Raw genomic sequence first — 19534 nt, 5'->3', positions numbered from 1 at the left:
ATTTGCTCTTGCAAAACTGATGTCACAAATTCTGAAGTTTGGCTTAGGAAAATATTTTAATTGCACTTATTTTCAATTTTGTGTTGCACTGGCATCTTCTCGATGTGCTCTAGGCTCTAAGGTCTCAGAACACATGTCCAAGAATAATTTGTTACTAGTGATTTAAAAAGCTTGAAAGTGGTCTGTGAAACGGCAGATTTCCACCCCCCCCACCCCCCCCCAAATATGTTGTGAAACTTAAAGTCCATCAATGTGAAAGGTGTATATAGCAGCATTACTAGACTGAATCGTTGAGAACTGGCTGTTGTACACTTAAAATAGCACTTGGAAAGATCAGCCGGCCTCCTGAAGAGGTGTGAACCCAAGGGTGTGATTTGCTGTGATTAATTAACGTAACAGTCTTAGCTAAGTGCAGTAAGTTACCACTTCATTACCTTCTAACGGCAAGGTTAGGTATGTTTGCCCTGGGCTTGCTCTTCCAGAATGTCTGGGTGATCCTTCTGACTTTGGAGAAACGTTTCTCAGACTAACACAATAGCAATTAAGTCTAGTCTTCAAACAAAGGCTGATGACCTAAGTATACCCTATGAGGAGACACTTAAGCAGAGAACAGAGAACCTTATTTTTTCAAATAGACATTCCCTCTGGCTTCCAGGGACCTGTCTTTGTAACTGTTACCAAACCAAACTGAGCGAACTTGCTTACACTTATGATAAACTATTAGGTCAGCTCCCATCTGTAAGAGCATAAGTGAGGACAAAATACTTGCATTACAAAACTTAAAGTTCACTTGCATTTACTGTAGAAATAGCAAGCATAGGGCTTGTACAGTGTTATAAATTGAGACCACAATGGATCATAATCCAATTAAAATTTTATTAATTATAGCAAGTAGAATATGAGCAAAGACAGCGCTGGACGGCAGGGGAGTCTGCGCTCCGCCAACTGCCGTACTGAGCAGTTCAAACAGTCCCTTTTTATACATCTTTACTTCCGTGTTCATGAAGTAGTGGAGGTACTCTGCGCATGCTTCAGTTGTTGTTAGGGGGTCGTTTTCTGCCTCCTGGTGGTCGTTGAGGCCGAAGTAAGAAGTCTTCCTCCTTTGTCCTATAGTTGACCCCTCACTCATACGTCCTTATATAGGGTTGTTTGTCCTGTTTCTGTCGGTTCCTGGACATCTGGCGGTTATCTTATCTTGCACAAGCGGTATCTGGTTTAGTTTGTGTAAGCGATTGAGGTTATCCTATCTTACACAAAAAAAACCAGTGTGTCTGTTTTTAATACCAAATTGCAAATCCAATTTTTTGTATTCTTGTGTTCAATTTTTGGTATGTATTTTTTGGACTAATATGGGAAACAAGGAATTTTTCAAAGGGCAAGCATATGGCAAAATGTCATTGTGTCTCTTAGCCAACTATTACCAGATCTAGTTGTGACCTTGCTAAGAAGTGAGGCAGATCAAATAAGAAACTTACATTTAAATCAGTCTAATATTAGACAAATGCTCAATACCTAGCTTTATGGTTGATAAACCCTAAAAAACAAACTAAATCTGCAAAGCTTTCTGGACTATATCTTTATAGAGAACTTAAGCTTTCTTTTGTTTTCTGAGTTAATGTTATTTATGTATTCTTAAAGTGGCAGGCCTATAGTTGTCCTTTACCTCTTAAGCCTGGAGGGAATTTTAGTAAACTAATTTTATTTAGTGTGAGCCTAAACTTCAAACCTGTAATTGAAAAGAGATTTTTTTTCCTTACTGGATTCTAGTGATGTCATGTGTATGTAATTTCCCACTCCCAACCATTTTTACCTCAGGATTTTCATTTTTCTTTAATTTGTCACTTTGGTTTTGTCAGTGCCTTTCTTCTTTTCTTTCTTTTTTTTTTTTTTTTTTCTTTTTTTTTTTTTTTTCCCACCCCCCCTGTGTGTGTTCATGACTAGCTTTTCTCCCTTTCAGGCAAAATCATATGCCTATAGTTAATTGTAACAATCATCTGATGTGTTGATAGCTTGTCTGGCTTACTGAAAGTGTAGTGTTACCACTGTGCTTATTTCTAATCAGCCAGCATGACTTGAGGTTTAGCATGTAAAGATTAGTGCTCATTGGATGTTAAATACCATAACCACTGATGTACAGTTGCATTAGTGGTGGGCTTTAGGCCTCTCCTGGTCTTTTTGCTTTCCCTGAAGAACTCCAGGAACATACAGAGCAGCACATAATTAAACATAATGAAGAAGGCTTTGATCAGATGTTCCCAAACTGTTTCTGGTTGATTCAAAGACCCAAACAATGCAAGAAGCCTTGATCTGTGAACTGCTGTGCTAGGTCAGCCAAGATGATAATCTCTTGCAGATGCACCTGTCTGTTCATCGAGGGAAGATTCAGAACTTCAAAAACCTCTGGACAGAGGTGAGCTAATTCCTGCACAACAGTACTGGTCTGAATGATGTATCCTCTGATGGAACTTCTTTCTTGGATGAAAAACAAAGCATGTAAAAATACACCTTTCTTCTGATGAAAGCAAAGTTAATCATCCCCTTTCCATCTTTTTTAATTCTGCAAGTGGAAAAACTAGTTGGCCTCTGGTTAGCTTATTGGGTAGCAGAGGGGGGGGGGGAGTCAGTTTTGTGTATCTGTACTTCCAGTGCTATTGCAAAGGTCACTTGGTGGATCATGTACACATGTAGGTGTGACAGAGGCTGCAAGTTCAGAGAACTGTATTCTGGTTATACCCAACACAAAACAAAGTATAAAAGTGGGGGTTTTGTATTGCTTTCACTTTAGTGACTTCTATCCCTGACAGATAAATAAGGCTGCAAGCTGAAAGATTGTTATGGAGCTGTGCTAGAATACTCTGTGGACAATCAAAGGTTCACAGATTTTACTGAAGTGTATTTCTGTTTATTTCCACAATTTTCTGCCATTGTGAAGGATCATTCTTCTATTAGTTTGGAGTTCTTCTCTGAACAGTTTAAACAGCAATGTCAGTCACTAATGGGTTGGAATGATGCAAATTTGTTTACAGTTGTTTGTAGGGATTTCTTTCTGTTGAGCTAACATTAGCTTCCAGTAACTGTTTGTAGGTCTTTTTCCGCTTTTTAGGAAACTGATTTAAAAACCTGGTAGTGTATTGTTGCACATCTTTGGATTGTTCTGGTCATTAGAGCTAATAAGCAATGCTTCATTGCTGCCTGAGGATGAGAGCTGTCCAGTCAGTCACTGCTGTTAAAAGCTTGTGAGGGCAAGATGGAGGAGTTCTTGCTGTTGAAGTTCATTCACACACACATCTTCTCTGTGTTCATGATGCAAGTATTGAGGTATGCTTACGGACACTTGTAACATGTGGTGAGTTTTCAGGTGTCTTTGTATACCAGATTGCCTGTCTGGAAATCTGTCACTATCTCATCAGTATTTACTCACGGGGTTTGCCTTTTTTTTTTTTAAATTATGGTAATTTTGTGCCATAAGGATCTGTAACAATGTTTACAAGAGTTTTTGTGAATTTTGAGAAAGAAAATGTGTAATCTCTTAGAACAGAAATGTTTTTCTTCAGTATAGTGAAGTATTGTGAGGGCATTTTATCAGACCAGAGACTAATTTCATCAATCAGCTCACTATCTTAAGATCAAAACATTGCTTAATTTAACCTACTTATGGAATCTCTAAGTATGATAGATAAATTCTAGGTGTGCACTGAGAGGTTCATTTTGTTAGGAAGGTTATTTTCTTCAGCTGTAGAAGATTATTGTAGATGTAACTTGTTACATGGTTTCCGGGGGAGTTCTGATAAACCACCTATAGCATGTCCTTGTATTAGTTTACATTCAAGTTCCATTAGTGATTTCAAAGATAAAATGGAAGCACGTTAACAAAATTCAAGAGAAGAATTGTAGGCATCATACTTTAAAAATAAAAATGGAAAGTACAGAGGAATAGTAAATAGAAAACACAAGATGGAAAATATGCTTTAGCTGCAATGAATTTAACCTACTGTCAAGAAAACAGCTTGAAATAGATGATCATTTTGAGGAATTTTTAAAGGCCTATTTCCCCAAGATGCGACTTTACTATACATGTTGCAGAGAGAGGGAAAGCACTCATCTATCTGAAGCCTTCAGTATACAGAATAATTCAGGAATATTTGGGAAATCTGTAGACTAATAATGTAGACATTTTTAGAAAAACTGTTGCTTTGGTTTTGTGTGAGTAGGTAACAATTGTGTTTTTTTAAAGCTAGTAAAAGAAAATGCTGATAAACAACTCTCAAACTGTATTTGAGTTTTATTTGTAGGGGCTTTCGTTAGAATTTTTTTTGCATAACACTTTTTTTATAATGATGTGGGCTATATCGATCATGTTGTTAGAAAATTGTTGTTCTTCCACTGTTCTCCAAAAATTAGTTATGTTTTTCTTAAGTCATATGAAGAATTATAGGCTGTGATGAATTCATCTTACTTTGAGGGCCAGTATTATAATATGCTATTAGGTCACTGACTACCTACATACTAGTAGAATCAAATGTTAAAGACTTGTAAGAGAAGTAGTAAAATTCACCAGCTTGTCAGTGAAGTTGTAATTTTAATTGTCAGCGTCCTGGGAAATTAAGGGAAGAGAAAGCAGAAGGATATGTTTTCAACCAGCTCTTACAGCAGAGACATAGTCAGTCCCCAGCTCCATCAATACAGAAAGGCATCCCTTTGTATTACTTCTCACAGAAACAAGATCACATTAAATCCCTCTTGCCTTTTCCCGTTGTTTGTACTGGGTTAGTAGGAGACCTCAGCAAAGGAACTTGATTCCAGCCAGCTTTACAGGTGGACAAATGTAGATGTGATGTAAATGGAGAGTTTTAAAACATGCTTGCGTAAGCTGGGTGTTAAAACTGGTGATCTGGAGAACCTTTCGGCGTTGACATTTAAGCCTGGAAAAGTTAGCTTCTGATTTAGAGGACTAGCAAGACACCCAGCCTTACGTGTGATTTATTTTGTAAAGAGATGCAATTCACATGCCTAAGGCTGAATTACAATAATTTTTCATTGGGGGGGGGGGGGGGGGGGGGGGGAAACAATCAACATTGTGGTATATTGCTAGTGGAACTACTAGCTACCGTGAGGAATACTTGTGCTTCTGAAGGCCTTCTAGGAACAGCTGTAATTGTAGAGAAGCTTGAGACGGATTTTGCAATACTTCGATCCTATTACAACAAGCACAAGAGGGACATGCTGAGTTGCTGAAAAAATGGGGCCAAGTGTTCAGTGCGTGGTTCACAGCTGGAATATTTGGCCTCTAAAGGGATATTGACAGTCTGAAGCATTTCTAATGCCAGTAGTTTTTGTTGTCAAATGTTGTGTGCCATGTAGAGCATAAAAAGTAATGTATTACTTGTGATAGAAGGTAGTTTAAGTGAGAACTGTTCCTGCTCTGAAACTTCTTTAGCGGCAGAAAACAGGGAAGAAACTCCTGTGTAATTAGTAGTCATATACTTACATATCTAAACTGTTCCAACAAAGCAATGTATAGTAACAAGGTCAGAATGAACAATGTTAAGGATTGGATTTTGTGCAGATCTACAGCTGATAGCCTTAATTATTTTGCTGATTTTAACAATAAAAATAGGAAACCTTTTTGCTCTTTCTCTAGAAATGTTGGTTACCTCATTCAGTATACCTCAAGACTGTCCCTTGCTTAATGTATGCACAGTGCTTATCTGCCTTATGTGATAACCGTATTTTGTGTTCAGCTGAAGTTGGCAAAGTTCTATCAGGGTTTAGAGCTGTTGCACCTTTTAAACACGTAAGGTGAAGAGGTCACTTGAATTAACTGTTATGGTTCGTTCTTCTGCTGTACACAGTTGAGTATGCATGAATACATGTGCTTGAAATGCATTCTGACCAGTGCTTGTTTTCATCCTAAATGTTTCCTGCTGAACAGTGAGGAAACTCAACAATTTTCAGTTGTGTATTCACTCATCAAGAGAGAAAGGCTGGTGAAGTTAGGGCTAGTAAAGTGTTTGTTAAGAGGCAAAGTCCTGCCAGTATTAACTAATACAGTTTGATTTGTGTAATTTGAAAAAAATACTTATTTTAAACTGGAAGGAAATTTAAAAAACGCTTCCAAATCCTGTGCACCTCTTTTGTTCTTGAAGTTGTGGCTAATAATATAAGATCAAGTGTGTGAGCTGTTGAGTTTTATGTATTGTAATGGAAAATATTGCCCTCATTTAAAATACAAACACAAAAATTTGGATAGCTTAACTAATATTTTAAATAGTATTTTAATAACATTTTCTTTTTTAAACTTCAAAAGTAAGAAATTGCAGTTTACTTGCTTATGTGTGTCCTTTGTGTTGTAGTTGGCTGGCTAAAACTGTTGAATACTTAACTGAAATTTATTTATGGCTTGCCAAATATCAGTTAAAGTTTTCTGACAAACATGGTTCATTGATGAAGATTTGGTACTTCACTGCAATGACTGTTGGTGAACTAAGAGTTGACAGTGCTGGAAAGCATAATCAGCTTTGGAGTTTTGTAAAGGTGGTAGCTGATGAACTGAATTTCATCTGTAAGCTTTATATTATTTGGGTGGCCTAACAAATATAATTGTAAATGAGAGATAATTGGGTGGAACGTGAAAAGGGACCACTGGTTCTAAAACTGGAGAAACATCCAGCCTCTAAAAAATGATGGAAAGAACAGTGTTGAAAGAGCTGGTCAGAATACATTGGTGTAAGATTAGGGATTAAAAATGGCTTCCTTTAATTTCATTTTGGACTGGTAGGATGATAGTGTGGTTGGGATATGTTTTTAAAGAAGGTATATAAGTACTTTGTGTTACTGGGGGACAGTGGTGCTGTGAGTCAGTGGTTCTGTCTGCCACAGAATCGTGGTGTTAGGGCTGGAAGGGACCTCTGGAGGTAATCTAGTCCAACCCCCACTAAATCAGATTCACCTAGAGCAAGTTGCACAGGATCATATCCAGACAAGTTTTGAACGTCTCCAGAGAAGGAGACTCCACAACCTCTGGGCAGCCCAGTCCAGTGCTCTGGGCTCTGGACTCAAAGTAAAAAAGTTGAATTTCCTTTTTTTTTTTTCAGATGGAACTGCCTGTGTTGCAGTTTGTGCCCATTGCCCCTTTTGCTGGGCACTACTGGAAAGAGTCTGGCCCCATCTTCTTGGTACTCACCTTTAAGATATTTCTGTGCATTAACAAGATCCCCTCTCAGTCTTCTTCTCCAGGCTACACAGGCCCAGCTCTCTTAGCCTTTCCTCATCAGGGAGATGCTCCAGTCCCCTCATCATCTTCATAGCCCTCCACTGAGCCCTCTCCAGTAGCTCCCAGTGTCTCTTGAACTGGGGAGCCCAGCACTGGGTACAGCACTCCAGGTGCAGCCTCACCAGGGCAGAGCAGATGGGCAGGATCACTTCCCTCAACCTGCTGGCCACACTTCTAATGCATTCCAGGACCCCATTGTCCTTCTTGCCCACAGGGTCACACTGCTGGCTCCTGGGCAACTTGCTGTCCACCAGAACTCTCGGGTCCTTCTCTGCAGAGCTGCCTCCCAGCAGGTCAGCCCCAGCCTGTGGTGGTGTGTGGGGTTGTTCCTGTCCAGGTACAGGGCCCTACACTGCCTTTGAACTTCATTAGGTCCCTCTCCACCCAACCCTCCAGCATGCCCAGGTCTTGCTGAATGGCAGTGCAGCCTGCTGGGGTATCAGCCACCCTCCCAGTTTCATGTCATCAGCAAAGTTGCTGAGGGTACACTCTGTCCCTTTGTCCAGGTCATTGATGAGTAAGTTGAAGTATGCTGGAAGCTACTTCATGTTCAAATTTGGGAGGGCTTGTTTGCAATTGCTTTCAACTGCCTGAGATCGGACATTAATTAAAGACTTGCGTATCTTATTCTGGATGCATGCTTTAAGCTCTTCAGAGTGAACTTGTAATAAAACTTAATCAAAATTGCTTTATTATCTTAATGATAGTAAAACTAGTAAAAAATACTTTTCTGCAGAAAGAACTGTAGCCTTCTTGTTCCAATACTTGAGACTTTAGATCAAAGAGATGAAACTGAAGAGTATAAAGAGTGTGTATATGTATCTTTGATAAGGACGCAGCATGTTTTTACTTAAAAAAAAACAACAACCTAGTGGACTACTAATGAAAGACATCAACTCTGAACAAATAAGCACTGGGCAATTCCTGTTCATGCATACTTAGCAAAGACTCACTGGGGTTTGGCAGCAGAACTCCTTAAGTCCCCGCCTATGTTTTCTGTCTATCCAGCATTGTGTGGGCTGGATAGGATTGCAACCGTAATTCTGTAGCATGTTGTTTGTTGTGCTGCTGGAGATGACAACTGAGACTTCCTCTGTTTGTATTCTGTTTTCTGCTTTATGCAGTGTTTGTTGTTGACTGAACTGTGGAGTTTTTCTGAGGTGATGGATCAAAGTTTTTATTTGTGACAAGTAGACCTCAGTGAGAAACTAGAAACCATAGAGAAGCCTGTACTGCAGCTAGTTTTAGAAACAGGCTGGGACAGAAAAAAATGCTGCAGTGATCCCAAGAGACCATTGATATGAGGAACTATGTAAAAAAATAGCTGAGCAACTGATTGAACTGGTTGCTGTCAAATGACTGGAGGAATTTGTGTAAAGCAATGGTAAAGTGTCTTAGCTGAAGTCAGGGAGAAAAGGATAACGCAGAAAGAGTGTAAGGCAGTGCTTGGGAAGTAAGGTCTTTCAAGTTTAGAAAGAACAGAAAGACTTCCAGTTTGCTTTAATTCAGGATTCTGGAGTGGCAGATAGCTTTAGAAACTACAGTACGGTGACAAGTGGTTTTGACAGATAAAGAGACCTAGGCAATCTGGAAGGGTAACTGATGCATAATAAAGTGGGCAGAGCCAGGCAAGTTAGGTGCTGACAGTGGCACAGACTTCTTAACCTGATACCCTCAATAGAAGGGCTTGAATGTATTTGTGTGGTATGAATAGCCACTTCAGTTTTGCACTGATGAAGGCATATCTCAGCTCTAAAACAGTTGTTGTGCATGTATATATAATGTTGTGAAACGTGAGAAGAGCAGAGCTCTGAAGAACATGGAAAGAATTAATTGTGGTTTTATAAAGAAAGCCATATGTGATTAGAGTGAAGCAACTGTAATGGGTGTTCGACTTTGCCTTTAATATTTGTTTAACTCTTACTAAATAGCAATGCCTTGTGTCCAGTTCCAAGGATGCCACTAGGAAAAAAGTTCATAATTTACATGCATTAGAGTAAAAGAAAAATTTCCCAGAGTTCTGAAGAATTAAGTTTTTTTAAAAAAAATAAAATTAGAAGCCTTTTTTGACTTGCAAAGCAGTGTCTGTATGCACAAAAGTTGGATTTAACCTTGATACTTCCAGGGCTTGATTCTGAATTGTACTTCAATGTAACTTCTAGATATCGTTCAAATATTTTAGATTGTTTTCAGGATACAGTGTATTGTATGCCACTTCTTTGCGTTCTGTTTAGTTTGCATATTCTTTGAGCAGATTTGTATTGCTCTGAAATACGACATCTAAGTGAAATATAAGTATTAGTTACATTGTAACCCAAGCTGCTGAAACTCCAAGATAACAACAGTTCATATTGCAGTTCTGTAATTTGATCATGGGCTGTGTTTTATAGTGTTTGTAGTAGCACAGAATTTGCTGCAATAAGATCAAGGGGAAAATGTCTTAGTTTTAACATAGGTTGTGAAGCAAGCTTCTCTATCAGATTTACTTGATCAAAAATATGATTTTGGGTTCTTGTTCCCACTTTCTTTTAACAGCTCTTACTGTCCTAAAAGAATCTGAAGCATAGTTCTAGGCAATTTTGAATGTATAAGGCAATTCTGATATAACCCAAGTGATGAAGTGTAGTTATAAAATGTCTAATAGTATCAGTGTCAAAGTTGTCACTTAAAATTATTTGGCAGTTGCATTTTGCTGCTGCATGTAGTGTTGATGACACTGAGGCATAATGTCAAGCCTAAGAGAACATTTACAGGTCTTTCTATGTTAAGTGGTAGAAACATCCAGCTCAATTTCTTAACTTCTGGGTGGCAGTCTCTCTAGGGTAACTACTAATTCTGTGTAGCGCTTTCTTCATATCTAGGCATGGTACTTTCTAAAGGTAGTCCTCTCACCATTTGTGAGGGCAGCAAGAAAATAGTTGTGGCTCACTTAACTTTTAACAGTTAGTGCACTTCAAACTGATCTGTTCTATCCTTAATCCTGTAATCCTTATCCTGTGATCTTAAATTCATGTTAGAAAAGAAATCTTTCTATGGGAAGGCTTTTTATGCATTGATCTCATAGCTCTGTAGCCTAGAGTAGGGTTTCATTACCATAACTGCACATTAAAGCTTCCCACACAGTGATTTCTTGAATTATTTGGACAGACACTGGAGAGCTAATTATGGAATTTCTTACAGGTTATGAGATTCCTACCTAACTTTTATATGCAGGAAACTCTAGAAGATACTTCTAGGTCTCTGATGGATCAGGTTTCAACTTCTGCTTTTGTTTGTGAAGAATCTTTGGACAGTTTGTTCAAAGGGCTTTTTTTCCTGCCCCACTGAAGAATAAAAAGAAAAACTAGGCTGGTAGGTAAACATCAGTTCTCTTACATGTTTGCACATAGTTAATATTTTAAGTGATGTTCCAATATACTGAAAGTATGAACATCCACATGAAAGGCTCTGCAAAGGAAGAAAGCCAGATATTCTTTCCAAGGGGAACCCAAATGGCAGCTGAGAACAATAGTATTCTACAAACAGATGAAGATTGGTGGAAAGGAGGGAAAGAAGTAGTATGAAGGGCATGTAGACTGCAGTACAACATATGTGCCTGATCTTTGGCTGCTGTTACAGTCAAAAGTTACTGCTGACTATCTATAATAGCTTTAATCTAGACTGGGGAAAAAAAGAAGGTAAATTGAAATGTATCTGTGTACAGTTGTTCAGATAGCTGTTTATCAGACAGTTGTTAGGCTTTGCCAGGCTAACAGCTGACCTGCTAGTTCAGTTACCTCTGGGCAGTTTATCTTTGACAGTTTACCATTTACTCTCTGCTTCCACATGTGGTCCACTGAATAAAATCTTCAGTGTAAATGTAATGTATTTCATGGAGAATCCCTTGGAACTATGTTTATGGTACCACTCATGGAGACTGCCACTTGTTGAGGCCAGAATCCCACATTCATGTTGGATATGGAGTTTACTAAATACAGAGGGGCAGCATAAAATACCAAGCCAGTCAGATAAGAATGAGATGACATCACCATAATCTTAGTTGACCAGAAAGTCTGAAATTGTCTTTTGATTGCAGTAGGGTTTAGACACACTTTAGGAAGTGCCACCATGGTATACTTCTAAAAAATAGTTCAATTCCACATGCTTAAACTTTTAAAAAAGTAGTTCTTACTAGCTGGAGAGACTTTACTTCATTTAGTGCTTCGTTTCTAGACAGCTGAACTTCATAATTAATTTCAGTGGTGTGGCACTAGGCAGATCCATGAACTGTGGTCTTGAGTTGGAAAACGTTTGGGAAATCTTGCATTTTATGATTGTTCTTCCACTATGGATTTTATTCATTTTAAATTTGCAGTGCATACTTCTGTGAATATTTGACAAACACCCTACCCTTCATTGTAGGGTGCTTAGAATTCACTACCTAAAATTGATTTCTCTCCCAGTAATCCAGGGTTTTTCAAGGAATAGGTGCCAGCAAAATAGCCAAACAGGATCTAATATGTTCTCACTGCAATTTAGAGCAGTTGCCAAGGGCACTAGTGTCAAGTGATTACTCTGGGTTTTGTTTTGGTGTTCTGCAGGAAGTGAAAAACCCTACTTGGTTTCAGGTGGGTTTTTTTGTGTTCCAGGCTATGGATGGATGGATGGGTGCTCTAATGCAGACAAGAACACACTTATGCTTTACCTTGCACCTCCCACAATACCTGTGTAAGCATAAGAATAATGCAGACAAGGCTAAAAATTATTTATAAGCTTTTGGAGGAAATAACATCTTTTTAGCATTTAACCTGTAACAGTTTGTTTAAAAAAAACAGAAGTAGGTGCATTCTGATGTGCAGGCTGAGAATCCTGTGCTCTTCTGCTCTCTTTGCTGCTGCTTTTATTACAGTTTAGAACTGTAGTGCGGAAGTTGTGAAAACTAGTCTTCCAAGACAATACTGTGATGCTGGAAGGGTGGTCATTAAGTCCCTGAAATTAAAGATAAGCAAATTTGTTTAGAATAGCTTTATAATACTGGCTCTAATGAAGTTCTAGATGCTGCTTTTACAAAGTGGCTGAATTATACACTGTCGGAATTTATTTCAAATTACATCCATTGCAAAAAAATCTTAAATGCTAATCTGGATTAAGTGAGACAGGCTGCTTTAATGATGTATGACCTGAGGAAAATGCAGTGGAAATAAAGAACAGACTATAGTGTTGTTTCAGTAACAGCTATGTTTTGCTAGTTCAAGAGGAAAACAACAAGCATGGATAGCAAACATTGGAAACTATACTTCCAGGATTTCTCTCTGGCTGTTATTTCCTTTTATTTTTTTTCCTCTTTTTGTGTGTAAGAAGTTTGAATGCAGTCTTTGAGAGTGGCAATTTGCATGTGGTCTTGTAAAACTATACTAATGCTTCAAGTTAGCAAAGTCAATTAAAAAAAAATATTCCATATTTCACCCAAAATACCATCTCTGTCTTTAGTAGAACTATGGTAAGGACATGTGCTGAAAAGATGGTTTAGACAAAAGCTGTTGAAAGTGTTGCATGAGATAGAAGGCTTCTGAATAACTAGTATCCTTTGTCAAGCTACCTATCTAACTCTGAACCATTGGGATAATTCTTAAAAATAATATTACTGTTGGTAGTTTTTCTTCTACTATAGCATTTTCAATATTTTTTAGGATTCCTAAATTATGTCTGCTTCCCATAGGCTTTATGCTATAATATGAAGTTCTTGTCTTCAGGACTTACCAGCAAACCCTTTTTTGCTCTGTAATGATAAATAGTATGTCCATTTGTTTATGCTAAAGTGTTTTAATAAATAATTATTTATAAAAAGAAACTGCAGTGTGCCGTCTCTTGCATTCTGTATTGTTAACACAAGGTTAAAATACAGGAGTTTGCTGAAGGGTTAAAACAGTTTTATTCAGTTCCAGAGTTAGAAATTACCGTAGTCTGATCCCTAGAATCCACTGAGTTTGTGCATGTGCTGGTTCCTCTTTAGCAGAAACTGTACAGCATTTGCAGTTCCATTCTCAACAAAAGTCACTTTAATAGACACCCTATCAACAAGACATAATTTGCACAAACTACAGATTCTTTCAGTCTTCTGCTGAATAATCTGCAGTTGCATCACTCTAACATTTGTAGTGAGTTTGCATGACAAGGTTTTGATAGGGGGAGGGGGAAGGACACAGGGGTGGCTTCTGTGAAGAGATGCCAGAAGCTTCCCCCATGTCTGACAGAGCCAGTGCCAGCCGGCTCCAAGATGGACCCACCGCTGGCCAAGGCTGAGCCCATCAGCGATGGTGGTAGCGCCTCTGGGACAGCATATTTAAGAAGGGGAAAAATATCTGCACAACCCAAACTGCAACAGTAGAGAGGAGTGAGAGGATGTGAGGGACAGCTCTGCAGACACCGAGGTCAGTGCAGAAGGAGGGGCAGGAGGTGCGTCAGGCACCAGAGCAGAGATTCCCCTGCAGCCCATGGTAAAAGCATAGTGTGGCAGGCTGCACTGCCTCAGCCCATGGAGGTTAACAGTCGAGCAGATATCCACCTGCAGCCTATGGAGGGTGCCTCGCTGGAGCAGGTGGATGGACCTGAAGGAGGCTGTGAACCTATGGGAAGCCTGTGCTGGAGCACGTTTGCTGCCAGGACTTGTGACCCTGTGGGAGGGACCCACGCTTCCGCAGTTCACGAAGAACTGCAGCCTGTGGGAAGGACTCACCTTGGAGAAGTTCATGGAGGACTGTCTCCTGTGGAAGTGGACCCCATGCTGGAAGCAGGGGGAGGGTGTGGTGAGCAAGGAGTGGCAGAAAAACCTGTGCCTCTAGGGGGGAGGACGTAGAGAAGTCAAGAGTGAAGTTGAGCCTGGTAAAAAGGGAGGTAGTTGTTGGGGGAAGGTTGTTTTTTAAGCTTTGATTTTTAGTTCTCATTATCCTACTCTGATTTGAATGGTAATTAATTTTCCCCAAATCAAGTCTATTTTGCCTGTGACAGTAATTTCTGAAGGATCTCCCTGTCCTTATCTCGACCCATGAGCTTTTGTTATCCTGTCCAGCTGAGGAGGGGAGTGAAAGAGCGGCTTTGGTGGACACCTGGCATCCAGCAGGGTCAACCCACCACACATTGTAGTGTAAAGGTAACTTGAAATTTAGAATTTCATTTATGGGTTTATATCCATCATAGAATCAAGACAATAGTTTGTGTGAGAAGGAACCTCTAAAGATCATTTAGTCCAACTCCCCTGCCATGGGCAGGGACATTTTTCACTAGATGAGGTTGCTCAAAGCCCCTTCCAACTAAGTACATGTGCATTTGTATATATGCACACACAGTTGCATGTCAGTACCGCTTGCTTCCATACAACTGTATACACAATACATCTACCGGTAGGGGAAAAACTGCAAAGGTTGTCATAGGGGAGGGGTGGTAGTATTGATTTGGGGTCTTTCAGCTCATAAATCTGTAGTTGAAATGTATTGCTCTTCATGGTTGTCAGCTGTAAATAATTCTGTGTTCAGAGTTTACATACTTAAATCTCTCCTCTTAGAAATCAGATGTTAACTACCCACAGAAAATCCTAGTGATAGGATAAAGAAAGTTAATATACTGGTTGAGCCTCAAGGATATTTGAAAATAAATTTGCGGTTTGAGTGCCTGAATTCTTATACAACAGCAGTGTGTTTGGGGCTTTTAATGAGGGAAGAAAACCAGGTAACTCAAACTAAAACCAGGCATATATTTTTATTCCCCCTGTTATTTAGGGGAGACTTTTAATGTTATGGTTGTCTTTTGGAGAGGGGGTGCAGGGTCCTTCCTCTTCATATGGTAAGACTTGGGGAGTCTAGCACAACCTTCATCCCACTTATTAGTGCTAAAACCATGGTACTGCTTCAGCTGAAATACGTGCCAGCAGTTCTGAGTTGAGTTATGGAAACCAAAATAGTACTTGCCAAGGAATATCTTCAGCTGGTGCATTTCATTTGAGAATGACTGCTTCCACAGAACATTCTTGTGAAGCACGGTGTTGTGCTGGTCCTCCACTGAACAACTGGCAGTGCAAGCTTAGAGCAGGGGAGTTGCGTGCAAGAGAAAAGGGTATCGAAGTGAAAATGTCAGAGTCCAGCAGGTGGTGCCAGAAGGCCTCCTGACTACTAGCTCTGAAAGCAGGAACGGTTGGCATCAGAGGGTGTGGAATCTGAATTTGCAGCTCTGTAGTTAAGAGTTAACGAGCGACACATGCTATTATCCTCTCCTTCCAAACTTACACCTCTAAAGCAATGCCTCAGCAAATGTTCTGTTACTCTTTCCTTCTGTGTTAATGGTGGTGAAATTTAGATAAAATGTTCAGGAGTGAAGAAGCACTTGGTGGTTTTGGTGCCATTAGCATCGGTTGTCACAACTGTGTTTTAGTGCTGCTGACATCCCTCTTCCATGGATAGTAGGGTCTTGAAGCTTTCACTAGAATACTGGGAACAACATTGTGCTCTGTGTTGCAGTGAAATGCGTGTAATTTGGTGGAAAAAGAAGCATGAATGTTAACAGAAGGTTAAGCTAGAGAATTGTTTTAGGTGGTTACACTTATTGTTATGGAGTGAAAAGCTCACATAAAAACATTCTAATGTTTCTAAACAAATGAGTTTACAGAAAGGGTTAAACTGGTTCACAGTGAAAGCTACAGTCTGTGTGCATGCTGGGTTTTCCTCCTTTTGCCTTTATACTGCAAAAATAACTTCTTAACACAGCTTTATTTTTTCTGTCTTAATATTGTGTCTTCCTCCCTACTCTGATAGTAGGATTGTACTATTCTTACTAAAACTGGTGTGACTGACAATTTGTAGGGCTTGCATTTTCAGTCTAACACTTCACTTCCTGTGAAACACTCCATAGTAACTGGAATACCCTCAGACAAAGTAGTCATCTGATTTCCACAGTGTTGGTCTAGGATGGTTTGTAAAAACAAAAAAGCAAAATACCTGGGGTGGTGAGTAGTTGCAGCTGATAACAAGTCAAAAGAATACCTGTCTAAGTGAAACCCGCAGCTGTGCTGCTGGTGACCTGTACTGTCAGGTGTTGGGTAAACCAGTGCCGAACTGGTAGGCAGTGGCACTTACCTTGTCTTTATAGACTGCCAGTAACTTTCAAAAGATCAGTATAACTCGTGTTGGACATGTCACTTTGAACCCAAAAAAGCTGCTAGTTTTTGCTATATCTGCTGTCAACAGAATTACCCTAAAAAATTGCTTATTTCCTAAGTTATCTTATATACACCCAAACAAGGAACGTCTACTCTTCCTTAACAGTATAGCTTATTGCTACTGAATATGTCAGAAGCATGGTTTGAATTTTTCTTTTATGTGGAATGTGACATTCTTCAAGGCTTGTAATAAAAGGTTTTGCATTTTATGAGTTAATTTTTTTCTTGATTTTTTTTCTGTATTAGGAATTTAAGATATTTCCGTAATGATATTATATTTGTTGTTTTGTCACACATCATGTTTAAGAATCCTAAGTTTTATGCATTTTGGTTTATTTGTAATGAAGTAAGTGAGACTTTGTTACATATGCTTTAAAAGTCAAGATATTCTCAAAGTATATCAGCTTATTTTCAGAAAATCAAGTTCTATCCCTCCTTATTAATATCTTTAGAACTGTCAGTATGCAACTGAAATGTAAATTGAATTTAGAATGCTAGTTTTAGGAAAACTCAAGCTTCATTTGTTTTCAGCAAAAATCTTGAGTGAATCTTTGAACTAGCAACAGGTACTGGCTTAGTTTCTAGAAAATCGGTTTGAGCTGGTGAATCAGGTTTTGACTTCAGTAGCTTTGTGTCCTTGGGTTCAGATAGCACAGTGAAACATTTCATTAACTGGTAGCAAGTGAACTGTGACTTTAAAAGGATTAGGAGGTAGCTTTCCTTTTTAGAGGTATGACTTCAAATTTGTGGCGTAGTAATGATTGGGCCATACCATAGGGGAAAAAAAGTTAACTGGTAGAAAACCACAGTGTTTGTGGTGTTTCAGTTATCTTTGTAAACATAGCTGCTTAACAATCCTTTATATTTTTGCCATCAATTGGAAATCTTGGGAAGCGGGTGAGTATACAATACAGGCAGGTGTTATGAAGTATTTACAGCTTCTTGAACTGCAAAAGTGTATGTTAGTTTCAAAATCAGAATGATTTTCAGTCTGTAGTTTGGGTGGCTGTTGTTTGGTTTATGTTTTTTGGGGACTTGGAGGTAGTGGTGAAGTAGAATAATATAATAAGATTATAGTTGAATGTCACCTGCTAACTTTCCTGGAGGAAAAACTGGACCTGTCTTGTATGCTTATGCAGTGTGTGTGAGACTGAATATGGTAGTGTATCACAGCAGTGCTCTGAATTCAGTTTAATTATCAGTGATGCTTCTGTACTAATGTATTTTAATCCATAGTATAATAGTTTAGTAGGAAAAAACATCTTTATGCCGTGTTCTATTAAAGTTGTTAGGCAGGCTTCCTGTTGTGTTTTCAAGTGCTTTATAAAAGTTGATTATTGCTGCCCTGGTATCATTCAGCATTGTTGTGTATACACTATTAGATTACAGGAGGAGATGAAATGTGGAACTACTAAGTTCCTGTAAATGAATTTCTAACTTCAGTTTCACAAATCATTAGGAATTCCTGACTGAATGTCTCAAGTTAGCTCTTCGAAACAAAGTATAGATCTTTCTAAAACCTGGAAGTTACTGAATTTTATGTCTCCCTATTCCTGTTTTTTCCTAGGAGTATTTCTCTGCCTCTATGTTCTCAGAATTTAATGGGTGCAATTCATGGAAGAATTGACAAGTGCTAGATGTAAATGTGTTTTTTCTGCATAACAATTTTACCATACCTCAAGGCATGTACGTGTATGTTCCCCTATTCAGTAAGGCAGGAGCAGAAGCCACACATTTTCCCTCAGCTGGGTCACTAGTTGAGTGCATTCCTCTGTTTTTAATCCCTGTATGAAAATTGACAGCAGGTTCCAAACTGAAGTAAAAGAGGGAAGACCAGCACTGATTGACAGGTTACAGAGAACATGACTGCAGTGATTATATTTATATTACTTAAGGAAATGAAACTAAAAGCACAACCAGACCTCTCTTGTTTTAACCATGTGCAACACTGCAGTAATAGATTAATCTTGATAAATGTTTCCTGTCCAAAAGCGTTAGTCTGAAATAAGTTAACCTGTAATTCTTCGAATTTTCATGTGATACAAGTTGCTGTAATTAAATCCTGAAAAAGACTTTAAAAAGTTGTCCTCACTTATCTCCTTCATCTACAGGAATGTGATGACTAAATGTTTTAGGCATCTGATGAGTTTAGGCATAGAGAATCTGCCAAAACTTGTGCACATCTTCTATGAACCTGACTTAACCAAAAAAATTGGTGGCTTGAGCAGTCCTTGCAGTGGAATCAGTGGTTTTCATAACTTTGTGTTGGATTTTTTCAACAGACTTTTAAACTTAGCAGAATAACTTTGCTTCATATATGTGGGGTAAGGGTGTTTTGTTTCTAATGAACGGAAATAGTTGATTTGTGCTTTACCTCTGGTGAAGGTAGTACAGTTTCTTACAAAGTAGTAGTCATTCTTCCATGTACTAACCTCAGTGGTTTTTCAGAAGAAGCTTTCCTTTCTGTACATAGTTGACTTTGATATGGAACTTGCTTGTGAATGTGAGGCAATAGTAACAGCCCTGATATATATTTTGCTTTATTCTTGCCTATATGCCCTCTGTTTGTTGACTGTTCAGAGTAACAGAATGTGAAGGAACTTCCTGTTGAGTATGAAAAAAACCCATTAAAGTGAAACAAAATATTTTTATCTTAACCAACTCTCAAATCAAACTATTTACACCGTACCTCTTTTGTTTTTCAGAGTAGTGTAATTGAATGTGCATCTTCTACATTCAAGGAAGGACAAATTCATGATTGAATGGTGGATTAATAAGTAGCTGTCTTATTCCAAGAGTAAGAAGATATCCTGGGAGTTGGAAAGAACTGGATTTTCACCCTAGTCCAGCAGCTTTGCTGCTCACTTAAACACAGATGAATGAAGACCCCATTTGGAAAATCACCAGGTCAGCGGTCCAGAGCTGATGCAGGTGAGTTGTTTCTCTGGGTGATTTGTTTGGTTGTAGCAGGTAAAAAGTGTACTTACTTTATAATTTTTTTTAAAACTATGTTAATGGTTTTGTGAGGGTGTTATAATTCCTATCTAAAAAGAACATAGACTATTGTTACAGAA

General features: G+C 38.7%; 1 protein-coding gene across 4 annotated transcripts in view; it reads left to right on the top strand.

Moving 5' to 3' along the window:
- Window positions 1–19534, top strand: part of SPIN1 (spindlin 1) — a 49104-nt gene that overhangs the window by 12166 nt on the left and 17404 nt on the right. For 3 of the 4 annotated variants that reach the window (XM_037373317.1, XM_037373318.1, XM_037373319.1), the window contains one exon: window positions 19166–19391. In XM_037373317.1, the coding sequence (XP_037229214.1) occupies window positions 19340–19391 (52 nt within the window). In that variant the 5' untranslated portion in view covers window positions 19166–19339. Of the gene's footprint in view, window positions 1–13619; window positions 13684–19165; window positions 19392–19534 lie in introns of those variants that run through there. The other variant, XM_037373320.1, reaches the window with a different exon arrangement.

The sequence above is a fragment of the Falco rusticolus genome, chromosome Z (assembly GCF_015220075.1).
Source record: "Falco rusticolus isolate bFalRus1 chromosome Z, bFalRus1.pri, whole genome shotgun sequence".
Lineage (NCBI taxonomy): Eukaryota > Metazoa > Chordata > Aves > Falconiformes > Falconidae > Falco > Falco rusticolus.
This window is presented reverse-complemented; position numbering and strand designations above follow the sequence as displayed.